Genomic DNA, 19,587 nt, shown 5'->3' on the forward strand with positions numbered 1-19,587 from the left:
CGCTTCACATGCCCGGTTCAATCCATTGACAGCACAGCGACCCCAGTATACCACATCATTCCAATTCACCCTATTCCTTGCACGTCTTTCACCCTCCTGTATGTTCAGGCCCTGATTGCTTAAAATCTTTTTCACTCCATCTTTCCACCACCAATTTGGTCTCCCGCTTCTCGTTCCCTCCACCTCTGACAAATATATCCTCTTTGTCAATCTTTCCTCTCTCATTCCCTCCATGGTACCAAACCATTTCAATTCATCCTCTTCTGCTGTCACCACCACACTCCTTTTATTATCACACATCTCTCTTACCCTTTCATTACTTACTCGATCAAACCACCTTGCACCACATATTGTCCTCAAACATTTCATTTCCAACACATCCACCCTCCTCCACGCAACCCTCTGTATAGCCCATGCCTCGCAACCATGTAACACTGTTGGAACCACTATTACTTCAAACATAACCATTTTTGCTTTCTGAGATACCATTCTTGCCTTCCACACATTTTTCAATGCTCCCAGAACCTTTGCCCCCTCCTCACCCTGTGACTTACTTCTACTTCCATGGTTCCATCCACTGCTAAATCCACTCCCAGATATCTGTTGGAGCGATGTAGTATACCAAGTTTGACGTGCTATCAATTGATTGAACCAGGGCCTGTGAAACGTCTGGGGTGAACCATGGAGGGGTCTGTGGAGCCTGGGTGTGGATTTGAAATAGTGGTTTTGGTGTTTTGCACATGACAGCTAGAGACTGAATTTGGCCTTTTTTGTGTGTTTTCCTGGCGCTGCTCTGCTGAAGCAGGGGGATAGTGATGCTGTTTCCTGTGGGGTGGGGTTGAGCCAGGAATGGATGAAGACATGCAAGTATCTTCCTACATATTTATGCAATAAAATGTGAAGGTATCATCCTACAAGTGACTACCATAAGACTTGCAGTTACCTTCCTACAGTTGTGTACCATAAGACATGCAAGTACCTTTCTGCAAGTGTCTACCATAAGACATGTAAGTACCTTCCTACAAGTGTTTACCATATGACATGCAGGTACCATGCTATAGATATCTACCATAAGACATGCAGTTACCTTCCTGTAAGCATCTACCATCAAAAATGCGGGTGCATTTCTACAAGTGTCTACCATACGACACTGAGGCAGGAACACATAGGTCTCCACATTCGTTACGTGTTCTTTAGCTGTTTTCTCCCACTGCTACACTTTTGCAAGTCATCAGTTCTTGGTTGATATGGTCTCATCTTTTAGATGTTTTGTTGCCAACTCCAGAGGTGTTTCTCATTTCACTTGAGAGAAATTCTTCCTTGCTAGACATTCATATACTTTTCATTATTATCTCCTTGGCACATTCTTAAAAATGCATGCAGATATAGAGACTTTTAGTTCTGATACATATGATTTTTGCCCTGCTGCTTTATTTTTTTTTTTTTTTTTTTTGATGCATTCATCATCATTTACCTTTCTCTTCTCTCAGGACTGTATAATTTGTAAGTCAGTCTGCCATTGTAATGCAGATGTTCCAGCATTAAGGTTAACTGGTAAAGAGTTCTGAATTCTTTCAAGCTAATCAATTTCAGCAGGTTTCAATTTTGCTTCGTATGTACATAGTGAATAATCTCATTAACACTTTCCTTCCCCATGTAATGAAGGTTATCATCACTGTCTCATGCATTCCTTGAAATGAATATATGATCTTATTAAGATTGTCTTTGAATTTGTTTATCATTAATGGTGGCTCCTACATCTTTCATGTTTACCTCATGTTTACCTCACTTTCTGTCTTTCCCTTTGAGTCTTTATTAGGGTGTCATTGTTATTACTTTAGTGTTCCGTAACTAATGTTTTCAAATTATTAGTTCTGAATTTCATTAGGCTTTCTCAATCCATATGTAAATCATAACCAAGTCTTTTTGCCTGTTTTTCCTTTTATCTTTCAGTTTCAGTGATTATTTTCTCATTTACAAAGTATTTCACCATACTTGCTTTCTTTTCAGTGTTTCTATCAGATATTGTTTTTATAAACTGTATTAAGGCTAGGACAGCAAACTCTTGATTTAATGGACTAGTTGGGGGGGAGGGGATGTCCATTAATGCCGAAAGTCTGTTGAATCAAGATTGTAACCTATGAGCCATTTTTTAATGCAATATACTGCATACAGTTCACACACTTTCTTTCAACTTCTCTATCAGTTGATGCCATTTTGAATTATAGGATTGCAAAATTATGTAATTGATAAATAAAGTCACATTTCTCTATATACAACCTGACCACACAGTAGCTTGAGGAAGATTGAGACTGAAACAAAGCGAGTATACCCCACACTACCATAAACAAGTGTGATATGAGATGTACATTTTAAGGCGTTTGAGATTTTTGAATTTATCTTAATTCTTTAAATCATATTGATATATTATTATTTCCCCAGTCTGTCAAATCTGAAATCCGTTAAACTGAGGGTTTACTGTACTCTGTTATGTGATACCCCAGATAAGACATCCTTATTGTGTATGGTTCCATTTGTTGCTACTGTGCTTTAGGACTTATTACTATTGTTATTGATGAAATGATAATAGTAGTAATGTTAGAAGTTCTTTAATTTGATGATGATTAAATCATTACTTTGAAACAATCCTTTTGTGTACGTATTCTGTTTATTTACTTTCCCAATTTTTTTCAGACCGGTTTGGAAAGAAGCCGTGAATGTCAGTATCCAACATGGAAATTTAACCATGTATTCTGTACCCCCACCTGGCTCAGGCTTGGTGTTGGGCTTTATTCTTAACATCCTGGATGGATATGGCTTTACCTCTGACAGTATGAATGATGAAAATCTTGTCCTGACTCACCAACGAATTACCGAGGCATTCAAGTGGGCATATGCCAAGAGGACCATGATGGGAGATGAAGATTTTGTGGATATGACAGGAGTAAGTAAAGATAGATATGATTTCTTGTTTTATGACAAAGTCTGTGTTCCTATTTGTTAACCTACTCTGCATTTGTATGCAGTTTCTCCCATGATGGGCACCCACTGCTGCTTGCCTTTTCTGGCAAAATCTTTTCCCAGTTACCTGTGGATATGTTAAAACAGAATCCTCTTTTTTTCCTCATTACTGTTGTTCGTGTATTTACCTACAGTTTGACCTTACACATTCATACATCGTCTGTCTGGAGAGGGAGGTTTCTCATTATTGTTCCCCTATCCTCATGTATTGTACTTCCACATGCCATTGTTTGTCATCCATTTTTATACTCATCAGAATTAGTTCCATAATGACAGAAACTCCAACCTTAGAATTTTCACTGCAGTCTTGCAGCCTCCATGCTTAAGCTTAACAAGACAAAATGAATTTATGAAGAAACAAACAAAAAAAAAATTACCATTGTTATTATTATTATCCCCTGGGATAGGGGCGAAAGAATACTTTCCACGCATTCCTCACGTGTCGTAGAAGGCGACTAAAGGGGATGGGAGCGGGGAGCTGGAAACCCTCCCCTCCTTGTATTTTAACTTTCTAAAAGGGGAAACAGAAGAAGGAGTCACGCGGGGAGTGCTTATCCTCCTCGAAGGCTCAGATTGGGATGTCTAAATGTGTGTGGATGTAACCAAGATGAGAAAAAAGGAGAGATAGGTAGTATGTTTGAGGAAAGGAACCTGGATGTTTTGGCTCTGAGTGAAACAAAGCTCAAGGGTAAAGGGGAAGAGTGGTTTGGGAATGTCTTGGGAGTAAAGTCAGGGGTTAGTGAGAGGACAAGAGCAAGGGAAGGAGTAGCACTACTCCTGAAACAGGAGTAGTGGGAATATGTAATAGAGTGTAAGAAGTAAACTCTAGATTGATATGGGTAAAACTGAAAGTGGATGGAGAGAGATGGGTGGTTATTGGTGCATATGCACCTGGGCATGAGAAGATCATGAGAGGCAAGTATTTTGGGAGCAGCTGAGTCAGTGTGTTAGTAGTTTTGATGCACGAGACCGGGTTATAGTGATGGGTGATTTGAATGCAAAGGTGATTAATGTGGCAGTTGAGGGAATAATTGGTGTACATGGGGTGTTCAGTGTTGTAAATGGAAATGGTGAAGAGCTTGTAGATTTATGTGCTGAAAAAGGACTGGTGATTGGGAATACCTGGTTTAAAAAGAGAGATATACGTAAGTATACGTATGTAAGTAGGAGAAATGGCCAGAGAGCGTTATTAGAGTACATGTTAATTGATAGGCCACAAAAGAGAGACATTTAGCTGTTAATGTGCTGAGAGGTGCAGCTGGAGGGATGTCTGATCATTATCTAGTGGAGGCGAAGGTGAAGATTTGTAGAGGTTTACAGAAAAGAAGAGAGAATGTTGGGGTGAAGAGAGTGGTGAGAGTAAGTGAGCTTGGGAAGGAGACTTGTGTGGGGAAGTACCAAGAGAGACTGAGTACAGAATGGAAAAAGGTGAGAGCAAAGGACGTAAGGGGAGTGGGGGAGGAATGGCATGTATTTAGGGAAGCAGTGATGACTTGCGCAAAAGATGCTTATGGCATGAGAAGCGTGGGAAGTGGGCAGATTAGAAAGGGTAGTGAGTGGTGGGATTAAGAAATAAGATTATTAGTGAAAGAGAAGAGAGAGGCATTTGGATGATTTTTGCTGGGAAATAATGCAAATGAGTGGGAGATGTATAAAAGAAAGAGGCAGGAGGTCAAGAGAAAGGTGCAAGAGGTGAAAAAGAGGGCAAATGAGAGTTAGGGTGAGAGAGTATCATTAGATTTTAGGGAGAATAAAAAGATGTTTTGGAAGGAGGTAAATAAAGTGCGTAAGACGAGGGAGCAAATGGTCACTTCAGTGAAGGGGGCTAATGGGGAGGTTATAACAAGTAGTGGTGATGTGAGAAATAGAGTAAGTATTTTGATGGTTTGTTGAATGTGTTTGATGAGAGTGGCAGATATAGGGTGTTTTGGTCGAGGTGGTGTGGAAAGTGAGAGGGTTGGGGAGAATGATTTGGTAAACAGAGAAGAGGTAGTAAAAGCTTTGCGGAAGATGAAAGCCGGTAAGGCAGCGGGTTTGGATGGTATTGCAGTGGAATTTATTAAAGAAGGGGGTGACTGTATTGTTGACTGATTGGTAAGGTTATTTAATGTATGTATGACTCATGGTGAGGTGCCTGAGGATTGGAGGAATGCGTGCATAGTGCCATTGTACAAAGGCAAAGGGGATAAAAGTGAGTGCTCAAATTACAGAGGTATAAGTTTGTTTAGTATTCCTGGTAAATTATATGGGAGGGTATTGATTGAGAGGATGAAGGCATGTACAGAGCATCAGACTGGGGAAGAGCAGTGTGGTTTCAGAAGTGGTAGAGGATGTGTGGATCAGGTGTTTGCTTTGAAGAATGTATGTGAGAAATACTTAGAAAAGCAAATGGATTTGTATGTAGCATTTATGGATCTGAAGGAGGCACATGATAGAGTTGATAGAGATGCTCTGTGGAAGGTATTAAGAATATATGGTGTGGAGGGCAAGTTGTTAGAAGCAGTGAAAAGTTTTTATCGAGGATGTAAGGCATATGTACGAGTAGGAAGAGAGGAAAGTGATTGGTGTGTGATGTCTCCATGGTTGTTTAATTTGTTTATGTATGGGGTAGTTAGGGAGGTGAATGCAAGAGTTTTGGAAAGAGGGGCAAATATGTAGTCTGTTGTGGATGAGAGAGCTTGAGAAGTGAGTCAGTTGTTGTTCGCTGATGATACAGCACTGGTGGCTGATTCGTGTGAGAAACTGCAGAAGCTGGTGACTGAGTTTGGTAAAGTGTGTGAAAGAAGAAAGCTGAGAGTAAATGTGAATAAGAGCAAGGTTATTAGGTACAGTAGGGTTGAGGGTCAAGTCAATTGGGAGGTAAGTTTAAATGGAGAAAAACTGGAGGAAATGAAGTGTTTTAGATATCTGGGAGTGGATTTGGTAGCGGATGGAACCATGTAAGTGGAAGTGAATCATAGGGTGAGGGAGGGGGTGAAAGTTCTGGGAGCGTTGAAAAATGTGTGGAAGTTGAGAACATCATCTCGGAAAGGAAAAATGGGTATGTTTGAAGGAACAGTGGTTCTAACAATGTTATATGGTTGCGAGGCGTGGGCTATAGATAGAGTTTTGCGAAGGAGGGTGGATGTGCTGGAAATGAGATGTTTGAGGACAATATGTGGTGTGAGGTGGTTTGATCGAGTAAGCAATGTAAGGGTAAGAGAGATTTGTGGTAATAAAAAAAGAGTGTGGTTGAGAGAGCAGAAGAGGGTGTTTTGAAATGGTTTGGTCACGTGGAGAGAATGAGTGAGGAAAGATTGACCAAGAGGATATATGTGTCAGAGGTGGAAGGAAGGAGGAGAAGTGGGAGACCAAACTGGAGGTGGAAAGATGGAGTGAAAAAGATTTTGAGTGATCGGGGCCTGAACATGCAGGAGTTTGAAAGGCGTGCAAGGAATAGAGTGAATTGGAGCGATGTGGTATACCGGGGTCGACCTGCTGTCAATGGATTGAACCAGGGCATGTGAAGTGTCTGGGTAAACCATGGAAAGTTCTGTGTGGCCTGGATGTGGAAAGGGAGCTATGGTTTTGGTGCATTATACATGACAGCTAGAGACTGAGTGTGAACGAATGTGGCCTTTGTTGTCTTTTACTCGCGCTACCTCGCACACATATGGGGGGATGGGGTTGTTATATCATGTGTGGCGGTTGGCAATGGGAATGAATAAAGGTAGACAGTATGAATTATGTACATGTGTATATATGTATATATCTGTGTGTGTATATGTATGTATATGTTGAGATGTATAGGTATGTATATTTGCGTGTGTGGACGTGTATGTACATGTGTATGTGGGTGGGTTGGGCCATTCTTTCATCTGTTTCCTTGCGCTACCTCGCTAATGCAGGAGACAGCGACAAAGCAAAATAAATAGATAAATAGTTTTATTATTATTTATTTATTTATTTATTTATTTATTTATTTCCTCCCTCATTCTCTCCATGTGACCAAACCATTTCAAAACACCTTTTCTGCTCTCTCAACCACACTCTTTTTATTATCACACATCTCTCTTACCCTTTCATTACTTACTCGATGAAACCACCTCACACCACATATTGTCCTCAAACATCTCATTTCCAGCACATCCACCCTCCTCCTCACAACTCTATCTATAGCCCACACCTCGCAATCATGTAACATTGTTGGAACCACTATTCCTTCAAACATACCCATTTTTGCTTTCCCAAATAACGTCCTCGACTTCCACACATTTTTCAACGCTCCCAGAACTTTCGTCCCCTCCCCCACCCTATGATTCGCTTCCGCTTCCATGGTTCCATCTGCTGCCAAATCCACTCCCAGATATCTAAAACACTTCCTCCAGTTTTTTCCATTCAAACTTACCTCCCAATTGACTTGTCCCTCAACCCAACTGTACCTAATAACCTTGTTCTTATTCACATTTACTCTCAGCTTTCTTCTTTCACACTCTTTACCAAACTCAGTCACCAGCTTCTGCAGTTTCTCACCCGAATCAGTCACCAGCGCTGTATCATCAGCGAACAACAACTGACTCACTTCTCAAGCTCTCTCATCCACAACAGACTGCATACTTGCCCCTCTTTCCAAAACCCTTGCATTCACCTCCCTAACAACCCCATCCATAAACAAATTAAACAACCATGGAGACATCCTGCACCCCTGCTGCAAACCAACATTCACTGAGAGCCAATCACTTTTCTCTCTTCCTACATGTACACATGCTTTACATCCTCAATAAAAACTTTCCACAGCATCTAATAACTTACCTCCCTTACCATATATTCTTAATACCTTCCACAGAGCATCTCTATCAACTCTATCATATGCCTTCTCCAGACCCATAAACGCTACATACAAATCCATTTGCTTTTTTAAGTATATCTCACATACATTCTTCAAAGCAAACACCTGATCCACACATCCTCTACCACTTCTGAAACCACACTACTCTTCCCCATCTGATGCTCTGTACATGCCTTCACCCTCTCAATCAATACCCTCCCATATAATTTCCCAGGAATACTCAACAAACTTATACCTCCGTAATTTGAGCACTCTTTCTTATCCTTTTTTTTTTTTTTTTTTTTTTGCCGCTGTCTCCCGCGTTTGCGAGGTAGCGCAAGGAAACAGACGAAAGAAATGGCCCAACCCACCCCCATACACAAGTATATACATACGTCCACACACGCAAATACACATACCTACACAGCTTTCCATGGTTTACCCCAGACGCTTCACATGCCCTGATTCAATCCACTGACAGCACGTCAACCCCGGTATACCACATCGCTCCAATTCACTCTATTCCTTGCCCTCCTTTCACCCTCCTGCATGTTCAGGCCCCGATCACACAAAATCTTTTTCACTCCATCTTTCCACCTCCAATTTGGTCTCCCTCTTCTCCTCGTTCCCTCCACCTCCGACACATATATATGCTCTTGGTCAATCTTTCCTCACTCATTCTCTCCATGTGCCCAAACCATTTCAAAACACCCTCTTCTGCTCTCTCAACCACGTTCTTTTTATTTCCACACATCTCTCTTACCCTTACGTTACTTACTCGATCAAACCACCTCACACCACACATTGTCCTCAAACATCTCATTTCCAGCACATCCATCCTCCTGCGCACAACTCTATCCATAGCCCACGCCTCGCAACCATACTACATTGTTGGAACCACTATTCCTTCAAACATACCCATTTTTGCTTTCCGAGATAATGTTCTCGACTTCCACACATTCTTCAAGGCTCCCAGAATTTTCGCCCCCTCCCCCACCCTTTGATCCACTTCCGCTTCCATGGTTCCATCCGCTGCCAGATCCACTCCCAGATATCTAAAACACTTTACTTCCTCCAGTTTTTCTCCATTCAAACTCACCTCCCAATTGACTTGACCCTCAACCCTACTGTACCTAATAACCTTGCTCTTATTCACATTTACTCTTAACTTTCTTCTTTCACACACTTTAGCAAACTCAATCACCAGCTTCTGCAGTTTCTCACATGAATCAGCCACCAGCGCTGTATCATCAGCGAACAACAACTGACTCACTTCCCAAGCTCTCTCATCCCCAACAGACTTCATACTTGCCCCTCTTTCCAAAACTCTTGCATTCACCTCCCTAACAACCCCATCCATAAACAAATTAAACAACCATGGAGACATCACACACCCCTGCCGCAAACCTACATTCACTGAGAACCAATCACTTTCCTCTCTTCCTACACGTACACATGCCTTACATCCTCGATAAAAACTTTTCACTGCTTCTAACAACTTGCCTCCTACACCATATATTCTTAATGCCTTCCACAGAGCATCTCTTTCAACTCTATCATATGCCTTCTCCAGATCCATAAATGCTACATACAAATCCATTTGCTTTTCTAAGTATTTCTCACATACATTCTTCAAAGCAAACACCTGATCCACACATCCTCTACCACTTCTGAAACCACACTGCTCTTCCCCAATCTGATGCTCTGTACATGCCTTCACCCTCTCAATCAATACCCTCCCATATAATTCAATTATTATTATTATAATTGTTATTGTCGTGTGTAATGCACCAAAACCACAGTTCCCTATCCACTTTCAGGCCCCACAGGCCTTTCCATGGTTTACCCCAGACTCTTCACATTCCCTGGTTCAATCCATTGACAGCATGTTGACCCTGGTATACCACATCATTCCAATTCACTGTACTCGTTGCATGCCTTTCATCCTCCTGTATGTTCAGGCCCTGATCGCTCAAAATCTTTTTCACTCCATTCTTCCACCTTCAATTTGGTCTCCCACTTCTGCTTGTTCCTTCCACCTCTAACACATATATCCTCTTTGTCAGTCTTTCCTCACTCATTCTCTCCATATGTCCAAACCATTTCAATACACCCTCTTTTGCTCTCTCAACCACACTCTTTTTATTTCCACACATCTCTTACCGTTTCATTACATACTCAATCAAACCACATATTGTCCTCAAGCATTTCATTTCCAATACATCCATCCTCCTCTGTACAACCCTATCTATATCCCATGCCTCGCAACCATATAACATTGTTTGAACTACCATTCCTTCAAACATACCCATTTTTGCTATCCAAGATAACATTCTCTTCCACACATGCTTCATTGCTCCCAGAAACTTCGCCCCTTCCCCCACCTTGTGATTCACTTCGACTTCCTTGGTTCCATCTGTTGCTAAGTCCACTCCCAGTTATGTAAAACAATTCACTTCCTCCAGTTTTTCTCTGTTCAAACTTACATCCCAATTGACTTGTCCCTCAACCCTACTGAACCTAATAACCTTGCTCTTATTCACATTTACTCTTGACTTTTTGACTTTCTCCTTTCACACTACTTTTCCAAATGCAGCTTCTCACCCTAATCAGCCTCTAGAGCTGTATCATAGATGAACAACAACTGACTCACTTCCTAGGCCCTCTCATCCACAACAGGCTGCTTACTTGCCCCCATCTCTCCAAAACTTGCATTTCCCTCACAGAGGTCAAGAATCCAGGCTGTTGAAATGAGCTGTTTGAGAAGAGCATATGGTGTGACTAGATACAATGAAGAAGGAAATAAAGAGGTGTATGAGAGATGTGGTATGGCAAGGAATGCAAAGGGAAGGAATTGTAGCGTGGTTGAGTGGATGAAACAATACTTTGAGTTGGTTTGGGCATGTTGAAAGAATACAAGACTGAGAGTTTACAAGGAGAGTGTATATTAGTACTGTTAAAGGGGTTGGTGTGAGAGGAAGACCACTTGTGACATAGGCAAGTAGGGTTGAGACATAGGCAAGTAGGGTTGAGGAATACTGGAGGGAAAGAAGTGATGGAAGCATGTGTGGAATGGTGTATGCAAGGTAGGCATATAAGGACAGGGATAAGTGAAGACTCTTTTTCTGTGGCCACCCATTGATGGGAGTTCCCAGAGGGAATGGATATTAGACATGTAAATATATAGTTAGAATAGTGAGCTCTGTGTTAGACAAAAGAGAAGACAAGATAGATTGTATCTGGAGTGCCAGCAAGCATTTGATACTTTAGCTCATGGTAGGCTGATTTATAAGTTGGATCTCCTACCTGGAATTAGAGGGAGACTTTTCCAGTAGAAAGGTCATGTCAGTGGGATAGAAATAGTACATATGTCAGAGGCATCTTCTCCAAGTGGGTAGAGGTCCCAGTGGTGTGCTGTAGGGTTCAGTTTTAGGGTCACTACTCTTTTTGATGTATGTGAATGACTTGTCAGAAGGGATGGACTCCTATCTGAAAATAGATACAGATGATGCAGAAGTCACGAGGGAAGTGAAAATGAGGAGAATTATATCAGCTTACAAAGGATGAGAAAATGAGGATTGTATAAAGTGAAAGTAAACTTGAGAATTTTGTTTATAAAAAGGACTTGGGAGTCGACATTGTCTAACCAGTTGTGAAGGTCCCACCACAGGAGAATGTGTAAGGAGACAAAGTGTCTACTATCAAATATCAGAATATCCCTCAAGTGTATAGATAGAAAAATGATAAAGTCAGAGTTAGAGTATGATTCTCAGGTTTCTTCTCACCTAAAGAAACTCAAGGAGCTAATTGAGAGGACCTAGAGGAAGGCAACAAAGGTAGTACCAAAGATAAGTGAGTTACAGGGAAATGATGCAAACCATAAATTTGCCCACTTTGGAAGACGGAAGATGAGGCGATGATTCTATCACAGCCTTTTAGTTTTTATTCTAGATCAATGATGCAGACAGCAAAGAGTTCTTCAAAATATGTAGGGATAAGATTGAACCAGGGCATGTGTAGCATTTGGGGTAAACCATGGAAAGTTTTGTGGGGCCTGAATGTGGAAAGGGAGCTGTGGTTTCGGTGCATTATACATGACAACTGGAGACTGAGTGTGAATGAATGTGGCCTTTGTTGTCTTTTCCTAGCGCTACCTCACGTGCATGTGGGGGGAGAGGGTTGTCATTTCATGTGTGGCGGGATGGTGATGGGAATGAATAAAGGAAGCGGGAGACATCGACAAAGTATAAAAAAAAAAAAAAAAAAAAAAATGTCTGTGTATGTATATATATGTATATGTTGAAATGTATAGGTGTGTATATGTGCATCTGTGGACGTGTATGTATATTCATTTGTATGTGGGTGGGTTGGGCCATTCTTTCGTCTGTTTCCTCGTGCTACCTTGCTAATGCGGGAGACAGTGACAAAGTATGATAAATGTAGATGAATAAGATAACCAGACTCCATTGCATGAGACTGTGCAAGAAACTTATTGGAAATGATGTAGAGAAGTACTTTCTATAGTAAAAGAGCAGTGGAAAAATGGAATAAGTGATAAAATGTGAAAATATTATTGATAGATACAGTATACATAAATTCAACAAGCTGCATGATAATAAGTTGCATACTGTTATTTCACACACTTTTCATTTGTGACTATTTCCGTTTCAGCTTTTTCAGGACATGACTTCTGATGCCTATGCTGATGATATTCGCAGCAAGATTACAGACGATCGCACTTTCCAAGACCCAGAACATTATGGCGCTTTTCTTACAGCTAAAGAAGATCACGGAACTGCCCACTTTTCCCTTCTGGCTCCCAGTGGTGATGCAGTAGCTGTTACTAGCACCATCAACTTATAGTAAGATCTTTCACTCCTTTGTTTATTAACTTATTTCCTATTCTACTAACTTTTATGAAAAAAAACAGTATATCCATTTCATTATAAACTAAGCCTCTCCTGCCTGGTCTTTCACCTCCTCAAAAGTAAATACCCCTCCTCTCCCAACATATACACAAACACACACACAACAAACATATCAGTGACAAAACTTGTATACACTGACATAACCCCTCAAACACTAAACAGTCATCTTCTCAATTCAGTCATAAACTTCTCACCACCAGACATACACCCAATGGAAGCAACTCTAGACAAACACATATCACACCTTCCCACCCATAACCCAGACATCACCCATCCCAACAAAATTGTTTCATGCACCTGTCACTCAACATGTAATCCAATAATGCTCTCTGGCCATCCCTCCTACTTACATATGCATACTTATGTATATCTCTTTTTAAATCAGATATTCTCAGTTACCAGTCCTTTTTCAGAACACAAATCTACAAGCTCTTTACCATTTCCATTTACAACACTGAACACCCCATGTCCACCAATTATTCCTTCAACTGCCACATTACTCACCTTTGCATTCAAATTACCCATCACTATAACCTGGTTTCATGCGCCAAAGCTGCTAACACGCTCACTCATTTGCTCCCAAAACACTTGCCTCTCATTATCTTTCTTCTCATGACCAGGTGCATAGACACCAATAATCACCCATCTCTCTCCATCCACTTTCAGTTATACCCATATCAAACTAGAGTTTACTTTCTGACACTCTGCCACATATTCCCACCACTCCTGCTTCAGAAGTGCTGCTCCTTCCTTTACCTTGTCCTCTCACCAACCCCTGACTTTACTCCCAAGACATTCACAAATCTTTCTTCCCCTTTACCCTTGAGCCTCATTTCATTTAGAGCCTAAACATCCAGGTTCCTTTCCTCAAGCTTACTACCTATCTCTCCTTTTCCTCATCTTGGTTACATCCACACACACATTTAGTCACCCCAATCTGAGCCTTTGAGGAGGATGAGCATTCCCTGCATAACTCCTGTTTCTCCTTTTAGAAAGTTAAGATACATGGCGGTGAGGGTTTCTAGCCCCCCCGCTCCTGTCCCCTTTAGTCACCTTCTATGACGCGGGGAATGCGTGGTAAGTATTCTTTCTTCCCAATCCCAGGGAGAAGGCTTGGGAAGTGAGTCAGTTGTTGTTCGCTGATGATACAGCGCTGGTAGCTGATTCGGGCAAGAAACTGCAGAAGTTGGTGACTGAGTTTGGTAAAGTGTATGAAAGAAGAAAGCTGAGAGTAAATGTGAATAAGAGCAAGGTTATTAGATTCAGTAGGGTTGAGGGACAAGTTAATTGGGAAGTAAGTTTGAATGGAGAAAAACTGGAGGAAGTGAAGTGTTTTAGATATCTGGGAGTGGATTTAGCAGCGGATGGAACCATGGAAGCGGAAGTGAGTCACATGGTTGGGGAGGGGGCAAAGGTTCTGGGAGTGTTGAAGAATGTGTGGAAGGCGAGAACTTTATCTCAGAGAGCAAAAATGGATATGTTTGAAGGAGTGGTTTTTCCAGCTATGTTATATGGTTGTGAGGCATGGCCTTTAGATAGGGTTGAGCGGAGTAGGGTGGATATGTTGGAAATGAAATGTTTGAGGACAATATGTGGTGTGAGGTGGTTTGATCGAGTAAGCAATGTAAGGGTAAGAGAGATTTGTGGTAATAAAAAAAGAGTGTGGTTGAGAGAGCAGAAGAGGGTGTTTTGAAATGGTTTGGTCACGTGGAGAGAATGAGTGAGGAAAGATTGACCAAGAGGATATATGTGTCAGAGGTGGAAGGAAGGAGGAGAAGTGGGAGACCAAACTGGAGGTGGAAAGATGGAGTGAAAAAGATTTTGAGTGATCGGGGCTGAACATGCAGGAGTTTGAAAGGCGTGCAAGGAATAGAGTGAATTGGAGCGATGTGGTATACCGGGGTCGACCTGCTGTCAATGGATTGAACCAGGCATGTGAAGTGTCTGGGTAAACCATGGAAAGTTCTGTGTGGCCTGGATGTGGAAAGGGAGCTATGGTTTCGGTGCATTATACATGACAGCTAGAGACTGAGTGTGAACGAATGTGGCCTTTGTTGTCTTTTACTCGCGCTACCTCGCACACATATGGGGGGATGGGGTTGTTATATCATGTGTGGCGGTTGGCAATGGGAATGAATAAAGGTAGACAGTATGAATTATGTACATGTGTATATATGTATATATCTGTGTGTTGTATATGTATGTATATGTTGAGATGTATAGGTATGTATATTTGCGTGTGTGGACGTGTATGTACATGTGTATGTGGGTGGGTTGGGCCATTCTTTCATCTGTTTCCTTGCGCTACCTCGCTAATGCAGGAGACAGCGACAAAGCAAAATAAATAGATAAATAGTTTTATTATTATTTATTTATTTATTTATTTATTTATTTATTTCCTCCCTCATTCTCTCCATGTGACCAAACCATTTCAAAACACCTTTTCTGCTCTCTCAACCACACTCTTTTTATTATCACACATCTCTCTTACCCTTTCATTACTTACTCGATGAAACCACCTCACACCACATATTGTCCTCAAACATCTCATTTCCAGCACATCCACCCTCCTCCTCACAACTCTATCTATAGCCCACACCTCGCAATCATGTAACATTGTTGGAACCCACTATTCCTTCAAACATACCCATTTTTGCTTTCCCAAATAACGTCCTCGACTTCCACACATTTTTCAACGCTCCCAGAACTTTCGTCCCCTCCCCCACCCTATGATTCGCTTCCGCTTCCATGGTTCCATCTGCTGCCAAATCCACTCCCAGATATCTAAAACACTTCCTCCAGTTTTTTCCATTCAAACTTACCTCCCAATTGACTTGTCCCTCAACCCAACTGTACCTAATAACCTTGTTTCTTATTCACATTTACTCTCAGCTTTCTTCTTTCACACTCTTTACCAAACTCAGTCACCAGCTTCTGCAGTTTCTCACCCGAATCAGTCACCAGCGCTGTATCATCAGCGAACAACAACTGACTCACTTCTCAAGCTCTCTCATCCACAACAGACTGCATACTTGCCCCTCTTTCCAAAACCCTTGCATTCACCTCCCTAACAACCCCATCCATAAACAAATTAAACAACCATGGAGACATCCTGCACCCCTGCTGCAAACCAACATTCACTGAGAGCCAATCACTTTTCTCTCTTCCTACATGTACACATGCTTTACATCCTCAATAAAAACTTTCCACAGCATCTAATAACTTACCTCCCTTACCATATATTCTTAATACCTTCCACAGAGCATCTCTATCAACTCTATCGTATGCCTTCTCCAGACCCATAAACGCTACATACAAATCCATTTGCTTTTTTAAGTATATCTCACATACATTCTTCAAAGCAAACACCTGATCCACACATCCTCTACCACTTCTGAAACCACACTACTCTTCCCCATCTGATGCTCTGTACATGCCTTCACCCTCTCAATCAATACCCTCCCATATAATTTCCCAGGAATACTCAACAAACTTATACCTCCGTAATTTGAGCACTCTTTCTTATCCTTTTTTTTTTTTTTTTTTTTTTTGCCGCTGTCTCCCGCGTTTGCGAGGTAGCGCAAGGAAACAGACGAAAGAAATGGCCCAACCCACCCCCATACACAAGTATATACATACGTCCACACACGCAAATACACATACCTACACAGCTTTCCATGGTTTACCCCAGACGCTTCACATGCCCTGATTCAATCCACTGACAGCACGTCAACCCCGGTATACCACATCGCTCCAATTCACTCTATTCCTTGCCCTCCTTTCACCCTCCTGCATGTTCAGGCCCCGATCACACAAAATCTTTTTCACTCCATCTTTCCACCTCCAATTTGGTCTCCCTCTTCTCCTCGTTCCCTCCACCTCCGACACATATATATGCTCTTGGTCAATCTTTCCTCACTCATTCTCTCCATGTGCCCAAACCATTTCAAAACACCCTCTTCTGCTCTCTCAACCACGTTCTTTTTATTTCCACACATCTCTCTTACCCTTACGTTACTTACTCGATCAAACCACCTCACACCACACATTGTCCTCAAACATCTCATTTCCAGCACATCCATCCTCCTGCGCACAACTCTATCCATAGCCCACGCCTCGCAACCATACTACATTGTTGGAACCACTATTCCTTCAAACATACCCATTTTTGCTTTCCGAGATAATGTTCTCGACTTCCACACATTCTTCAAGGCTCCCAGAATTTTCGCCCCCTCCCCCACCCTTTGATCCACTTCCGCTTCCATGGTTCCATCCGCTGCCAGATCCACTCCCAGATATTTAAAACACTTTACTTCCTCCAGTTTTTCTCCATTCAAACTCACCTCCCAATTGACTTGACCCTCAACCCTACTGTACCTAATAACCTTGCTCTTATTCACATTTACTCTTAACTTTCTTCTTTCACACACTTTAGCAAACTCAATCACCAGCTTCTGCAGTTTCTCACATGAATCAGCCACCAGCGCTGTATCATCAGCGAACAACAACTGACTCACTTCCCAAGCTCTCTCATCCCCAACAGACTTCATACTTGCCCCTCTTTCCAAAACTCTTGCATTCACCTCCCTAACAACCCCATCCATAAACAAATTAAACAACCATGGAGACATCACACACCCCTGCCGCAAACCTACATTCACTGAGAACCAATCACTTTCCTCTCTTCCTACACGTACACATGCCTTACATCCTCGATAAAAACTTTTCACTGCTTCTAACAACTTGCCTCCTACACCATATATTCTTAATGCCTTCCACAGAGCATCTCTTTCAACTCTATCATATGCCTTCTCCAGATCCATAAATGCTACATACAAATCCATTTGCTTTTCTAAGTATTTCTCACATACATTCTTCAAAGCAAACACCTGATCCACACATCCTCTACCACTTCTGAAACCACACTGCTCTTCCCCAATCTGATGCTCTGTACATGCCTTCACCCTCTCAATCAATACCCTCCCATATAATTCAATTATTATTATTATAATTGTTATTGTCGTGTGTAATGCACCAAAACCACAGTTCCCTATCCACTTTCAGGCCCCACAGGCCTTTCCATGGTTTACCCCAGACTCTTCACATTCCCTGGTTCAATCCATTGACAGCATGTTGACCCTGGTATACCACATCATTCCAATTCACTGTACTCGTTGCATGCCTTTCATCCTCCTGTATGTTCAGGCCCTGATCGCTCAAAATCTTTTTCACTCCATTCTTCCACCTTCAATTTGGTCTCCCACTTCTGCTTGTTCCTTCCACCTCTAACACATATATCCTCTTTGTCAGTCTTTCCTCACTCATTCTCTCCATATGTCCAAACCATTTCAATACACCCTCTTTTGCTCTCTCAACCACACTCTTTTTATTTCCACACATCTCTTACCGTTTCATTACATAATCAAACCACATATTGTCCTCAAGCATTTCATTTCCAATACATCCATCCTCCTCTGTACAACCCTATCTATATCCCATGCCTCGCAACCATATAACATTGTTTGAACTACCATTCCTTCAAACATACCCATTTTTGCTATCCAAGATAACATTCTCTTCCACACATGCTTCATTGCTCCCAGAAACTTCGCCCCTTCCCCCACCTTGTGATTCACTTCGACTTCCTTGGTTCCATCTGTTGCTAAGTCCACTCCCAGTTATGTAAAACAATTCACTTCCTCCAGTTTTTCTCTGTTCAAACTTACATCCCAATTGACTTGTCCCTCAACCCTACTGAACCTAATAACCTTGCTCTTATTCACATTTACTCTTGACTTTTTGACTTTCTCCTTTCACACTACTTTTCCAAATGCAGCTTCTCACCCTAATCAGCCTCTAGAGCTGTATCATAGATGAACAACAACTGACTCACTTCCTAGGCCCTCTCATCCACAACAGGCTGCTTACTTGCCCCCATCTCTCCAAAACTTGCATTTCCCTCACAGAGGTCAAGAATCCAGGCTGTTGAAATGAGCTGTTTGAGAAGAGCATATGGTGTGACTAGATACAATGAAGAAGGAAATAAAGAGGTGTATGAGAGATGTGGTATGGCAAGGAATGCAAAGGGAAGGAATTGTAGCGTGGTTGAGTGGATGAAACAATACTTTGAGTTGGTTTGGGCATGTTGAAAGAATACAAGACTGAGAGTTTACAAGGAGAGTGTATATTAGTACTGTTAAAGGGGTTGGTGTGAGAGGAAGACCACTTGTGACATAGGCAAGTAGGGTTGAGACATAGGCAAGTAGGGTTGAGGAATACTGGAGGGAAAGAAGTGATGGAAGCATGTGTGGAATGGTGTATGCAAGGTAGGCATATAAGGACAGGGATAAGTGAAGACTCTTTTTCTGTGGCCACCCATTGATGGGAGTTCCCAGAGGGAATGGATATTAGACATGTAAATATATAGTTAGAATAGTGAGCTCTGTGTTAGACAAAAGAGAAGACAAGATAGATTGTATCTGGAGTGCCAGCAAGCATTTGATACTTTAGCTCATGGTAGGCTGATTTATAAGTTGGATCTCCTACCTGGAATTAGAGGGAGACTTTTCCAGTAGAAAGGTCATGTCAGTGGGATAGAAATAGTACATATGTCAGAGGCATCTTCTCCAAGTGGGTAGAGGTCCCAGTGGTGTGCTGTAGGGTTCAGTTTTAGGGTCACTACTCTTTTTGATGTATGTGAATGACTTGTCAGAAGGGATGGACTCCTATCTGAAAATAGATACAGATGATGCAGAAGTCACGAGGGAAGTGAAAATGAGGAGAATTATATCAGCTTACAAAGGATGAGAAAATGAGGATTGTATAAAGTGA

At 41.7% G+C, this 19,587-nt stretch overlaps 1 protein-coding gene across 3 annotated transcripts in view; it reads left to right on the forward strand.

Annotated features, from left to right (window-relative positions):
* Positions 1-19,587, forward strand: part of LOC139757083 (scoloptoxin SSD14-like) — a 190,480-nt gene that overhangs the window by 134,410 nt on the left and 36,483 nt on the right. For all 3 annotated transcript variants that reach the window (XM_071677336.1, XM_071677183.1, XM_071677247.1), the window contains 2 exons: positions 2,695-2,944; positions 12,500-12,690. In XM_071677336.1, the coding sequence (XP_071533437.1) occupies positions 2,695-2,944; positions 12,500-12,690 (441 nt within the window). The remainder of the gene's footprint in view (positions 1-2,694; positions 2,945-12,499; positions 12,691-19,587) is intronic.

The sequence above is a fragment of the Panulirus ornatus genome, chromosome 1, assembly GCF_036320965.1.
Source record: "Panulirus ornatus isolate Po-2019 chromosome 1, ASM3632096v1, whole genome shotgun sequence".
In the NCBI taxonomy this organism is placed as follows: domain Eukaryota; kingdom Metazoa; phylum Arthropoda; class Malacostraca; order Decapoda; family Palinuridae; genus Panulirus; species Panulirus ornatus.